The sequence below is a fragment of the Podarcis muralis genome, chromosome 5, assembly GCF_964188315.1.
Source record: "Podarcis muralis chromosome 5, rPodMur119.hap1.1, whole genome shotgun sequence".
NCBI lineage: Eukaryota > Metazoa > Chordata > Lepidosauria > Squamata > Lacertidae > Podarcis > Podarcis muralis.
This window is the reverse complement of record NC_135659.1, coordinates 44,761,406-44,774,790: the sequence shown is the minus strand read 5'-3', so window position 1 is coordinate 44,774,790 and position 13,385 is coordinate 44,761,406. Positions and strand designations below refer to the sequence as shown.

General features: G+C 43.3%; 1 protein-coding gene across 3 annotated transcripts in view; it reads left to right on the top strand.

The window, feature by feature from the left end:
- Nucleotides 1–13,385, top strand: part of ACOT11 (acyl-CoA thioesterase 11) — a 58,212-nt gene that overhangs the window by 42,439 nt on the left and 2,388 nt on the right. For all 3 annotated transcript variants that reach the window (XM_028733375.2, XM_028733374.2, XM_028733373.2), the window contains 8 exons: nucleotides 1,581–1,700; nucleotides 2,141–2,285; nucleotides 3,419–3,474; nucleotides 9,255–9,321; nucleotides 11,826–11,909; nucleotides 12,170–12,303; nucleotides 12,739–12,870; nucleotides 13,176–13,302. In XM_028733375.2, coding sequence (XP_028589208.1) covers nucleotides 1,581–1,700; nucleotides 2,141–2,285; nucleotides 3,419–3,474; nucleotides 9,255–9,321; nucleotides 11,826–11,909; nucleotides 12,170–12,303; nucleotides 12,739–12,870; nucleotides 13,176–13,302 — 865 coding nt within the window. The remainder of the gene's footprint in view (nucleotides 1–1,580; nucleotides 1,701–2,140; nucleotides 2,286–3,418; nucleotides 3,475–9,254; nucleotides 9,322–11,825; nucleotides 11,910–12,169; nucleotides 12,304–12,738; nucleotides 12,871–13,175; nucleotides 13,303–13,385) is intronic.

Genomic DNA, 13,385 nt, shown 5'->3' with positions numbered 1-13,385 from the left:
AAAGTGTCCTTCACTGAAAGCATTGCTCTCTAACACCTATTTAGTTACCTACTTGCCAAAATTTAGCAATGTTTCTTGATGACCATAGGAAGCTGCCTTATGCCGAGTCAGACCATTGGTCTAACCCTAGCCCAATATTGTCACTACACTGACTGGCAGTATCTCCCCAAGGTTTCAGAATGGGCATCTCCCAGTCTTACCTGGTAATGCAGGGGTTGTCCCTGGGATCTTCTGGATGCAGACAATTGCTCTGCACCTGAGCTACAGCCGTTGCCCATTGGCAAATGTTTAGCTCCTTTCCACAGAACTTCTGACTAGGCCTGCACAGCACCATAACGCACATTATAGCCAGTTATAGCAACATCCTGGTATGGACGAGGCATCCTAATGGTTTAGACATCCTGGGTGGTATTTAACTAAGTTTTACTGAGAGAAGACCCGTTGACATTAATGAACCTAACTTAGTCATATTCATTCATTTCAGCAGGTCTGTTCTGCGTAAAACGTAGCAGAATGCCATCCCATATCTTTCTCTGTTACTGCAGAAGCAAAGCAGGACTTACTGTATTTTCACTGCTGTCCCACAAGACAGAGATTCCTCATTGAAACAAGTTCCACTGGTTCAGATAGGCTAAAAGAAAACAGTCCCCCTCAAGCAGTGCTGGATTAAACCCTGTGGAAACTCCTAGGCAGCTGAAATCTTGGGGTGCCTTGCAAATTATCTTCTAAAACTGAGAAAGCCTGATTGTAATTTTCATTCAAGATCAAATCAATATTCTTTTGATCCATTTTAGTGGGACCCCTACCTAAATATTTCCCTGGCTGCTGCAGAAATGCATCTCTCTTTATGCACTTCACTCTGGTTGAGGCTGGTGTGCATAACCTTTGCCTTCTCCCCATAATTAAGCAGATGCGCTGCATCTCTCTTCACTGAGGACAGTTTGTTCTAGCACTGGCAGCCTTCCTTGTGTAATTGTTTGGGGTCCAAAGCTTTGAGCAGGGCTCCACTGTTAGCGGAGAGAAGCTAGCTGCTTTCCTGTAGGTGACACTGTGACACTTAGTTCTGGGGATCTGGATGACATAAGTTTGTGAAGGAGAGAGATGAAGGGAAACTTAAATTGGGCACTTCCCAAGTTTCCCAAACTCCCTCATTTTTAGGGACTCCCTGTGTATTCATGGATTCAGAAAGAGCTTCTCCACAGCAACGAGCCAGAGGGAAAATAAGGTCACATCCACACTGCACATTTAAAGTGCATGGCTTCCTGGGTACTATCGTATACCCCTCACAGAGCTACAATTCCCAGCATCCTTTGCCAGCTATGGTTTCCAGGTGTCTTTGGGGGAAGCTGTGCACTTAAAAATGTATGGTGTGGGCTTGACCTTTGCTGGATAGCCTAGGTCTGACTCTCGCTGTGTCATGGTAAAAATGTGTTGTTTTGTGAATGGAGAACTGATAATATCTCTTGTGTGAGAGTACAGCTTACCCATTACTAGTTGGAAGTAGTATTTGGATATTTTGTCCTGCAGAAGAATACTGGTTTCGATTTTTCAGTGCTCATAATATACTCTCTCTTCCCTAGCCGATTGTGCCACGCTCACCCCACCCTGAAGACAATCGAAATGTTCCATTTCAGGGGACCATCTCAGGTTGGGGACCGCCTCCTGTTCAAGGCCATTGTCAACAATGCATTCAAGAACAGGTATTGCCTTTCAGAAAACTTACTTCACTTGTATAAATTAGACCATTTTATAATCCACTAGAACAAATGCAAAGTCATTGAACAGGAAGATGACAGATTGAAGCTTTTGGTGTTTTATTTTCTTTTACTCCCCCCCCCCTCCCATGTAGCACATAAGAGATTTCACCAATGAGATCTAAAAGTTGTCAGTTACTGACATCATCCGAATGAATCAAAAGACAGAGCTTAACTCGTCTGTGATTAAATAAAAACAGCACTTTTTGGGGAGGGGGGAAACTGCCTATTTAAAATCAATTTGGATAAATTCACAAGTCCAAAAGAAGCGGAGTTAACAAAAAGGCCCTTTAAATAAAAAATGGAATCTGTTCCTACTTGTCACAGTTCTGCATATACTTTGATCTGTGCCAGCTAAAAAATAAATGTCTTCTTCTTAATTTCAGCATGGAGGTTGGGGTGTGTGTAGAGGCTTATCGACATGAAATGGAAGTCAGCCGAAGACACATCAACAGTGCCTTCATGACCTTTGTGGTCTTGAATGATGAGGGTCAGCCACGCACACTTCCAATGCTGAAACCAGAGCCTGGGGTAAGAAGCAGCAATGGCTTTGAGAGTGATGGATTGTGGTCCTGAATCAAATTTGGTAACCCTGCATGAGCTCACTCAGCTGCACACTGTAGCATGTTAGCCAGGCAAAACCAGCTTTCTCCTTGGGGAAACAGTGAAAATTTGTTTTGTGTCAGCTTAGAAGTAAGAAGAAATCTCTTAAGGAAGGTGTGCAATAGCATGAGGACCACCATTTATTACAGTGGTGCCACGCAAGACGAATGCCTCGCAAGACGGAAAACCTGCTAGACGAAAGGGTTTTCCGTTTTTTAGTTGCTTCGCAAGACGATTTTCCCTATGGGCTTGCTTTGCAAGACGAAAACGTCTTGCTAGTCTTGCGATTTCCCCCCCCCCCCGCTTTCCCCCCCCTTTTCTAAGCCGCTAATAGCCTTTTAGCCGCTAAGCCGCTAAGCCTTTAATAGCCGCTAAACCGCTAAGCTGCTAATAGCGCTAATCCGCTAAGCCGCTAATAGGGTTGCTTCGCAAGACGAAAAAACCGCTAGACGAAGAGACTCGTGGAACGGATTATTTTCGTCTTGCGAGGCACCACTGTATTAGTATTATTTATATAGCGCCATTCAGGCCAGATGGTTGGTGGTCACACGTCAATTGGACGCACGCAAAATGGTTGCTGCCTTTATACATGGGGGGGGGGGGGAGAGTATATCATTCCTTCTATGTCTTATGTTCAGGCATTAGTACCACTGCTTGTGTAGTCAAAATGACACATCTCACACAGAAGAGGGAAATATTGAGAGGGAACCCCAAGGTTTGCAAAAAATATATATAAAGGCAACTTTTTAGAATACACCAGGGTGTGGGGAAGAGACCCTTAAAAAGTCTAATTAACTGACTGGAGCATTCTGTGCTGCAACTTTTTTTGCAGATACCAGTTCACAGTGTTGATACTATTTGTCCGTGGATCCAGCCTTTGTGATGGTCTTTTCTGGCCCATAATTTTTTACTGCAGGAAAAGCAAGGCAACCAAAACTCCTTTGAGTTAAACTCTTAACATCTGGCCCATCTATTTAGTTTAAAGCCTCGCTTTGTTTGTTCCTATGCATGCTTCATATGTCTTCCAAATGTCATCCATCCATTTTATTTCCCTTTAACAGGATGGAGAAAGACGATTCAAAGAAGCTAGCGCTAGGAAAAAAATCAGACTGGACAGGTAAGTGAAAAAGTATTATTCTGGCAACTTCCTTGCATCGCTCTCTCCCTAACTAGGACCATATGTGAGTCCTCCTCCCTTTTTGTACATTCCTGCAGTAGAATTATATTCATATGTTGTAGACTGAAACAATTACGTATAGCAGGTCTTCCTGCACATGGGGCCCCTGGATTTGATCCACAGGTAGAGTTTCTGCTCTTCTCCATGGCTCAGCAAAGTGCCCATGGTGACATTCTTGAAAACAGCAGAGGCAGCAGCTACCAAATGGAGATGATTTTGAGGGGAAGGAGGTAGGAGTGAGCACGAGGTGTTTCTTGTGAATTTATCCAGATTGACTTTAAATAGGCCATTTCCAAAAAACATGTGCTGTTTTTATTTATTCACAGAAGAGTTAAGCTCTGTCTTTTGACTCATTCTGATGATGTCGGTAGCTGACAACTTTTAGATCTCACTGGCGAAATCTCTTATGTGCATTCAGAACAGCATGCCTGGGTTTCTCCCCTATTTCCTTCCTAGGAAGGGACACATACTTTGCACATGCTCAGACACATGCTTCTTTTTTTGTAATTATTTCACATTCTAAGGTTGAACTTTGGCCTTGCAAATGGGCTGACATTAAACCTTTGGAATAGGAGGATGGTGGGTTGAGCAGCACTGCCCGGCTGGAACACAGTCATGGCATAACTGGAAATGAGGCAAGGCACACAGACTCCATTTCTTCAGCGCTGGAGTTTTTTATGGGCACTGCTGGTTTGATCACAAGCCTGTTTCCACAATGAAGGAGGATACAATTAGCTTTTTAAATTTTTTTTGCAAGTGTTAAGATCCTTCGGAATCTGTATTCTGTGCAGATTACTAAATTTGATGCAAAATACGCTTGCTGAAAATGTAGGGAAGGAAAGGCAATCGTAAGAAATTCACTGGCCCATATCCGGCCCATTGTGTTCTGGTAGCAAAATTTGTCAGTAAGGTAAAAACTTGGTAGGAACGCAAGTGTTAAGTTTTTGTGGAAGAAAGGGAAAGCTGGGAAAAAGTGACCAGCAAAGCTCAGAGAAATGTCCCCCCCCCCCAATCCTCAGTCTGTTCCTTTCTTCTACAGCCAGTCCTATTTATAAAACAAACCCTCGTCCAGCTCTGTGTTTTCATTCTGATTCTAGTTTTGCCTTGCGGTGACATCAGAGCCCCTTCCAGTTTGCCTCCTGTTATGTCACTAAAACCTCATAGCGTATTTATAGCCTTGTTCTTTGGTTGTCTCTAATTCATAATTTATTGCAGAACACAGACTGAGACCGCATGCATTATCCTTAAGGCCACAGTTCTCGGAGCATTAATGCCAGATCAATGCGTTCTCTTGAGAGCAGCGAAAGAAGGCAGGGAAGAATAAGGCAGGCTGCCAGAGCATCATGAGCAGTGCTTAGAATGCTCTGACTTAGGGGTCCGTGGCACCTTCCTTGCTCAGGAGTCCCCTCTTTTCTGGCATCTCGGTGGCTTGGCCATTTGTCTCTGTCATTCTCATGTGCCTGCTAGTGAACCGCAGCTACATCATCCTATCAGGAGAGCGCAGCAGGCAGAGCAGTCAAATAATCTACAGGGTAACTTTATTTATCCTAATCATTGGGGGGATATACAAAATGCTTGGCTGAGCAGCAGTGCCGATTACTGCAAAGCCTACTTAGAATGAAATACACTTCTGTGGTGGGGAGAAGAGTCAGTTCAGGATAACCTCAGGTTTAAATATGCCACAACTTCACGAGGTAACTGGTGAGTAGCTGTGGTCTCTGGTGTCTGCCTGTCTCACTTTGTTTCTCTGGCCCATCTTTTTAAGGACCCGCCTTATTTCTGTGAATGTAAGTTGTTTAAAATTGTTTTTACCATTTTACTTTAACCTGCCCTGGGACCTTGGGGTCACAATTTTTCACAATAGTAACTTCTAAAGCTTTTCTAAAATCTTTATTAGGGGAAAATGTTTTTTTTAAAAGCTAATAAAACTTTCTGCGTATGCATACTTGAGATGCTCAACTCAAAGATGCATTGTACCTTGCAAAGCAACCTTAATTTGAAAACAATATTAAAATAAAGTTTGTGTTGCCCTCCACCCTTGTGTGAACCCCCCCCCCCAAGTCAAGAAACTAAGAACTAATTTTTCATGGGGGGGGGGCTCTGTAGCTTAATAGTAAAGAATCTATTTTACATGCAGAAGGTACCATATTCAGTTCTCCAGCTTCTTCGTGCTGGGAAGGGTTCCCTGCCTAAAATCCTGGATGACTTGTTGCCATTTAGTATGAACAATACTGAGCTGGATAGACCATTGGTCTGATTCTCTATAAGGCAGCTTCCGATGTTTCTGTGTACTAGTGTAGAGACTGAGGCCTGTGGCTTCTGCATCCTTGCTGGTAGCTTAGCTCTCAATATGCTGCCACACAGAACTCTCCTGCAATCTGTTCTTTGCCCTAAAATTCATTCTAGACAGAGCACATACATAGAGACCACAGAAGCCCCACACCTCACCTCAGACCTGCTTGCTGCCTGCTAGTAGGGGTTCAGAAATGCTTGTGTAATCCTCACCATCAAGGCAATGACCAGATTGTCACTTTGAGGGCCTCCTTGTGTCGTCTGTGGTGGATATAGAGAAAGTGGAATAAGTCCTGATTTCTGTTACGGGGCTGCTTCACGTTCGGTATTTCTTTTATCCACAGAGAGCCTTCTTCTGGGGAAAGCATTTGTAGTACACTTGAAAACCACACGGGGGCCTGTTTTGCTGCGATTACAATATATTTGGAAGCCACAGAAGCTCAATAAGGCACTTGTGCAACTTTCACCCTCCCAGGAGTGTAAGCGCATATATGCCTCCCTCCCACTGCCCCCTCACCCTGGTCGGGGCTTACCATAACCCTATCTTGCAACTGGTGGGTTGTTAAGCAAAGTTTTGGCCCACACCAATGCATGACATCAGCCTGGCCGCCTAGCTATGGTGTCTGAGTGGAAGGGAAGGTGCTTCAGCATAAAGCACTTTTGGGAGAAATGGTCTCTGCCACTACAAACAGCTTTTAGATTGTGCTTCCTTTACTCTTAAAACATCTGCTCTGTTTGCATGTATGCGTGAGTGAGAGACTGCAAACATACTTCAGCTTGGAGGTACCATTTCCCTCTCCTTTCAGTACTGCTCCAGGAGGATCAGGTTGGTGAATGCTGAATTGAGGTGCCCTCAGTCAGGGAGGAGAACCTGTAGCCCTCCAAATGCTGCTGGACTACAACTCCTATTATCCCTGCTGGTTGGCCTCACTGACTGGGGATGAGGGGAACTGGAGTCCAACAGCATACAGAGAGCCACAGGTTCCCCATCCTGTCTCTAAGCGATTTAAAAGGGGTCGTTTAGATTTGTGTCCCAAGATCATGATTTTACTTCATCTTGCGTTAGGGCTGGTCTTGCAAGCTGCAAATCCAGGGAATTTATTAGAAGTATTTATTTATTTTTAAAACTCCTAAACACACACACAGAGCATTATTTGATATGAAACACAGAATAGAGCTGTAACGGAAGGCTTGCAATCTAAATAGTAATGTCTGTAACTTACTATATATTATCTGACCAAATGTTCTGTTTATGATGCTGGGGCTCCATGGGTGCCTTTTAATATGGGGGAGAAAGGAATATCAGCAAATTCCTTTTCTCGAGAACTGATGTGCAAGTGTGCATTTTGTGTATGTACCTGAATCTCCTTGTTCCACAAAACCTGTGGACTTTGTTCTGCCTGATCTCCTCTTCCTAAGAAGTTTAAAATGTCTCTAAGTCATATGGCTTGCCAAGGCGAGACCTCTTATTATTGGGTACTTTGGACCACTTTACCATGGCTCTGTCACCTTGAAGGTCATAGATCAGTTGTTATCAGTCAGATCTCTCCTCCTTCTCATTTCCTTATCTTAGGTCCTGATAATGAGATTGTATGGGAGTGATACAGTTGAGCAAAGAACAAGAGCATCTTGTGACTGTCAGTGCCCTGCTGTTAGCACTAAGCAATTTTTCTGTCACTTGAGTCCAAGGCTACTGCTGGTTCTATAGCAGAAATGCGCTCTACCAAGCCGAGTCACGCACACCATACTAACCAGTTTCCATTTCCTCAAGCCCCTACCTTAAATCCCATTACAGTTCACCTGTGTGCAGCAAATCCTCTCTGAAAATAGACCCAAATTTAATAGCGTCTAAATTTGAGAGATGCTGTATCCTGTGCAAGGTTTTATTTTAGTGCAATTAGGTGATACTTCTGACTTTAACCCTGCAACTAGGGAAAAGGAATCTAGGGCACTCTGTGTTGGGGGATGTGGCAGGAAGTTGCATAAGTAGTTATTTGCAAGTGGGCCTCTTGATCCACATATGAAAGAAGTCAATAGATGTGATTGTGGTGTGTTAGAGCGAGCCTGAATGTGATTTTCTCCAGGTGTTTGCCTGCCTTCACTCCCTAGCACCAGCAATAGGCCAGAATGAACCAAGACAGATTTCGCCAAAAATGATTGCAAGCAAAGGAATTCACTTAACTGAAAACAAACCCAAAACTATACCTTGAATACACAATGTGCCCTACAGTAGAGATAAAAGGTATCCCAGATCCTAACTAGCACAGTGTTACATCTATAATCTCATACTTGCTCTCAGCTGGGGAGTATTTACCAGTCTTTGATTTGTTCCCCTTTGACGTGTCTGAGAATAATTTGAAAAAGGATTCTTGCTGCAGCAAGAATACTATTAGCCCAGCGATAGAAGCAAGAAGAACTACCAACAAAAGAAGAGTGCAAGATGAAACTGATGGACTATACCGAGTTGGCAAAATTAACTGGGAAAATTTGGAACCAGCAAGACCAGACTTCCCTGAAAGACTGGAAGAAATTTATGATATATTTGAAAGACAATTGTAATCAATTGACATCGCTTGTAGGGTTGCAAGAAGTTTTGTAAGGAGAACTATATGAATTATTGCGAAAAAGGACTAATAATAAGGAATAATACTCTGTGTACAAAAAGAGAGAGATGTTGACACCACTATCTTGTGTAACTAGCTTGCTCTAGAGTGCCTCGATTAAACTGGCATTCAGATATTCTCCTCCTCATTTGATGAGGAAAGTGGGGGTGAACTCCTCTGTGTGTCCCTGTGCCTGCCCTTGCTGTCCTCCAGGTGCAGGAACTTGCTGCACTTGTGGAGGCTTCCTGTGCAATTTAGAGTCCTGATCATGCAGGGAGGCACCATGAGTGCAACAGGCTCCTGCTGCAGTCAGTTTGCTCTCCCAGTGTGCAGAGAAAAGTGGGCATGCGGCGCTTTGTGGGCCAGCCACCCTTCCTGCTCTTCCTCATGTGATTCTAATCACACGTGGAAATTGAGGGCCCAGATCCCAGATCTAGTAACATGCCAATCTGATCCGGCTGAAAATGAATGACTCCTGCCTCTGTATCCTATGCAGATTTCCCTAAGGGAAATCATTTCTATGTTTCTGTGATGACCATATAGCTATCTTGCCCAGTGAGTCTCTGTTGAACCAAAAGATTTATTCTTCCTTCTTCTGCACATACCTGGATTCAGTCTGGTGGCTAATTTAAAAGCTATACTTAAAAATAAGACAATGTAAAAACAAGATAACCTATTTCTTTTAGATAATATCTTTGGAAGGTCACGTTCAAAGCATACTTGCCATTTCCTTTCTAGTGCCAATTTTATGAGGAGCATTTTTTAATTACCTTTTGTTGACAGTCAACATTCAGCGTAACCGATGCATTCTTTTCCTTTTTGCAGAAAATACGTCTTTTCCTGCAAGCATACAGAAGTACCTTTGTCTGTGCCTTGGGATCAAAGCAATAAGGTAAAATAAACATGGAGGTTGCTTGGTGCTCCACAAGTTGCTAACATCTGCATCTCAGGGGGCCTTTAGACTCCTCCAAAGCAGGAGGGCCACATTCCCCATGGAGCAGCCTTGCAGGGGCCACATGCCAATGGTGGGTGGTGCCAAGAGCAGAAGTGCACAGAGCCACAAATGTGGATTTTTCCTTTGTACAGTAGACTAGTTTCTACGCCCACCCATGGGCGTAGCCGCATGGGGGCAGCTCCCCCCCATCAAGTAAAACAATAGAAATACATAACTGACCAATCACATCGGTTATGCCCCCCCAATAAAAGTCCTGCCCTCCCCTAACAAAAATCCTTAGTTATCAGAAAGTTCATTTGATGGGTGGAGAGTGGACAATAACTCCTTCCCCCATCAGTTGATCTGCACAAATCAGCTTGGGGTGTGTGTTGTGAGTCCCATCTGTGTACAAGTGTGGGTGTGCCAATGGGAGGTGCCTATTTTTGGACATACTCGTCACCTGCATACTTCTCTGAGAAGGTTGACCAAGGGTGACTCCTGCCCCCAGGCCCCAAAAACTTAATCGTACCTGCCATGGAACTTGTTTGTGCCTCAGATGTCTTAAGGAATAAGGGCTCTCTTGTGGGAGGGAGCGAGAAATGCTACTCTCATGAGCAGAGATAAAGTTAGAAAGCTTTGTGTGTTGGTTTAGAACGGTAGGAGAGCCCTGCTGGATCAACCCAGTAGCCCATCTAGTTCATCAACCTGTAGCTAACCAGGTGTTTTGGGTAAGCCCAAAAGCAGGATGTGAGTTCAGTAGCATCGTCCTCACTTGTGATTCATCGGAAACGGCATTCAGAGTCATCCTGCCTCTGATATTGGAGGTAACATAGCCCTCGCAACTAGTAGCCATTTTCTCCAGGAAGGAGGCTCCATGCTGTTGTCTCAGAATGCAAGCTGGCCTCCAGGTAGCTTCTATATTGGCTTTTCAGCCAGACATGACATTTTGCCTGTACCTTGGGAAATTAGATATTTAGAAGCGGACATGTGTCTGTTGCTATGCAATCAGGACAAAACCCACTGAAACCTTGGCTGGTGATTAAAGTTAGAGCATTTGATTTGTTAAACCCATGGTTTACTTTTTGTTTGCTTAAAATATTTACTTATACCTCCTTCAGTCTGACAGCAGGTCTCTTAGGCAGCTGATGCAAGAGAAAAGTAAAACAGAATAAACGCAAGAAAATATCATCACATTCCATGTAAACACTCTTTCTCTCTCCCCCAAAGGCTTTCATAAACTTCTTAATACCTTCAGAAGGCTATTTTGGGCCTTGCTGGGAAGGAATTCCATACCACTGATGGAAGGCCTTCAGCTTATTGCCCTCCTAGCTTGCTTCCAAAGGTGGTGGCAGAGCTGCTGGTGATGACTGAAGATCTGCCTAGGTGTTTAAGGAGATGGACTATTATTTAGAATGTTCTTATCCTAAGTCATTTCAAGATAACTGCTCAAAACAAATTATGATGAATGCTCAACCAAGTTTGGGGGATGGTTAGGCAAAGTCAGCTATTTATTCAGTTCAGTATTCATTCTGATTTGTTTGTGAGGACATTACATTATTTTTCCATCACTTGCCTTGTCTCAAAAACAGTCCCAATTTGGGAGAGAAGCAGGTTTGTTGCGCAAGACTTCCAAATAAGCTTTAAAAGTTAAACCATCAGTGAATTAGGCCTGGAAACCAACTAGGAGCCAGTTAAGAACAGTGGAGAGAGTTGCTAAGATGTATTTCGTTATCAAAATGTGAACAATATTTGGCACCTCTAGAATTCCCCCATTCCTCAAAAAAGAAATACACATGATGGAAATTAAATCAGACTTTCTTTCCTTAATATATTGTTCAGGTTAAGGGGTGGGAAAGAGGAGGACCCTTTACAATCTTCTTGTGGAAGGAAGTTTTGTTTGAAGTTGTGAATATTTGGACAGGAACTTGGTGATACTAGATGGTATAAAGGAGGTTCCACGAAGTATAGGGGCCATTTGCCAGGGTGGATGGGGGAGCTATTGGAAATGGAAGAGGAAGATGTATTTATTTTTGCAAGCTTTATTATCACAGAGTCCTCACTGATTCCTAGAACTCGACTCCCTGCAACTTCTAAAGAAATTCTATAAAGTCTGGCTAATTCTGCTAAAAATTTCCAAGACTTCAGAATTGTGAAATATCTGGAATCAAAACTATTTCATGGAACTCCATGTCAGAAAGAGCATATAAGGCAAAGTTTTAAAGTGGAATGAAGTCCCCGTCACTGTCTTTTATTTCTAGAGCAAGCGACATGTACTAGGACCCTCAATACTTTACAATAATAGAGAGAAGTTCACAGCAGTCCCTGCACACCAGTGTGTAATTTAATAAGGATAAGAGGAACAGTGAGAGGAAGAAATGGGAAAAGGTCATGCTGGTGCTGGACACATTACAATTAGAAGCTCTTTTTGATGGGCTATTTTCTTGTGTTTTTTTAAAATGCAGGTTTACCTGAGTTACAACAATGTTACTGCACTGAAGACATTAGTAGCAAAGGCCAACTGGGTGCTTACCTCCGAAAGAGACAAGGTAGCTGACCCCATCCTCAAGGAACTGTTCAGTCTCAAATGCAAAACATGTAGTCAAGTATCCAAGCATCTCATCCCATTGTATCTTTGTTGTGGGAGGAATCATGGTTTTCAGACTGCAAGCACTATTATTTTTGTTCTCGTGAATTGTGTATACAATGAAACTTGTTGGGCTACATTTGCATTGAACTGGAATGTAGATATTTTTTGTTGGAGGTGCCATTTTTGTGGTTTTAATCACCCCTGCCTTCGCTCTCTAAGGTCAAGATGTACACACTGGAAGAGGACAAATTCCTCTCTATCCGAATAGAGATGACCATCTGCATTGATGCAATGCAGGCCTTTCTGCTGCTCTCGGACCTGCGACACAGGCACGAATGGGACAATCATTATGCGTAAGTACTTGTACTTTGGTGGTTAACAATTGCTTTTTAGTTAGGGATGGTGTCCCCAATTCCCATTCTCATATTTTGAGATCTTTCTGCTCATGTAGTTAAAAACAAACAAACACAGTAGATTCTGTGCACACTCTTTTCTGTGCTCATATTAGAATCTCAGCATAACTCAGATCTGAGGTTATCGAGCTACTCTACCAATGATACTAGACACAATACCAGGCCTCCTCCTTTATGCCCTCACAACTTTGATCACTCCCAAAAGTTATCCAATTGGCTCTTGTTGCTCTTTATTGTTGCGGTTGCACAAATATAAGAACCTAAGATAAGGTCTCCTGGTCAAAGTTCAGCATCTTGTATCACACAGCGGCCAGCCAGATGCGAAAGGGCAATTGTCATCTCCAATTGTTCACCTTCTGATTTCCCTTTTTGCAGGAGTTCTGAACTTGTCCAACAAGTTGATAAAGAGGACATGATCTATCATGTTGTTAGCCATACTATGAGCGAGGAAAACAAGCCTCAGGACTTTGTCATCCTCGTGTCACAAAGGAAGCCTTGCAGCAAAGGGTATGTTGCCAAACATCTCCTCTCCACTGCAACTTCTAGGGCGTCTGTTCCGCTTCAGATATGGTGCACACACATCTGTAAAGAGACCAGTGCCCAGGTGGCCTTTCAAAATCCCTTCTGCAAACTTCATTTCACCAGTTTTTAACAAAAGCTAAAGGCAAGAACTAGGCTAGCTGAGGGCAGGTTCAGCCTATTGAGTAAGCAGAACAAGGTTTCTTTGGGGGTTGTTGTGGGCATGGTGAACTTCAAAGCAGAGAGGGAAAAGTTCAGTGCACTTGTTCTAACTGGGTTTCCTCTCTTTCCAGTGATCCATATGTTGTAGCATTCAGATCTGTCACACTGCCAACACATCCAGCAAAACCAGAGTATACCCGTGGGGAGACCTTGTGTTCTGGCTTCTGTATTTGGCAGGAAACAGATGAGCTCACCAAGGTAGGCATTTAGCTTTCTAAAAGTACAGCAGAGGAATGAGTGATAGTGGCTCAGTTTGGACATGGATTATGGGGACTGTCCCA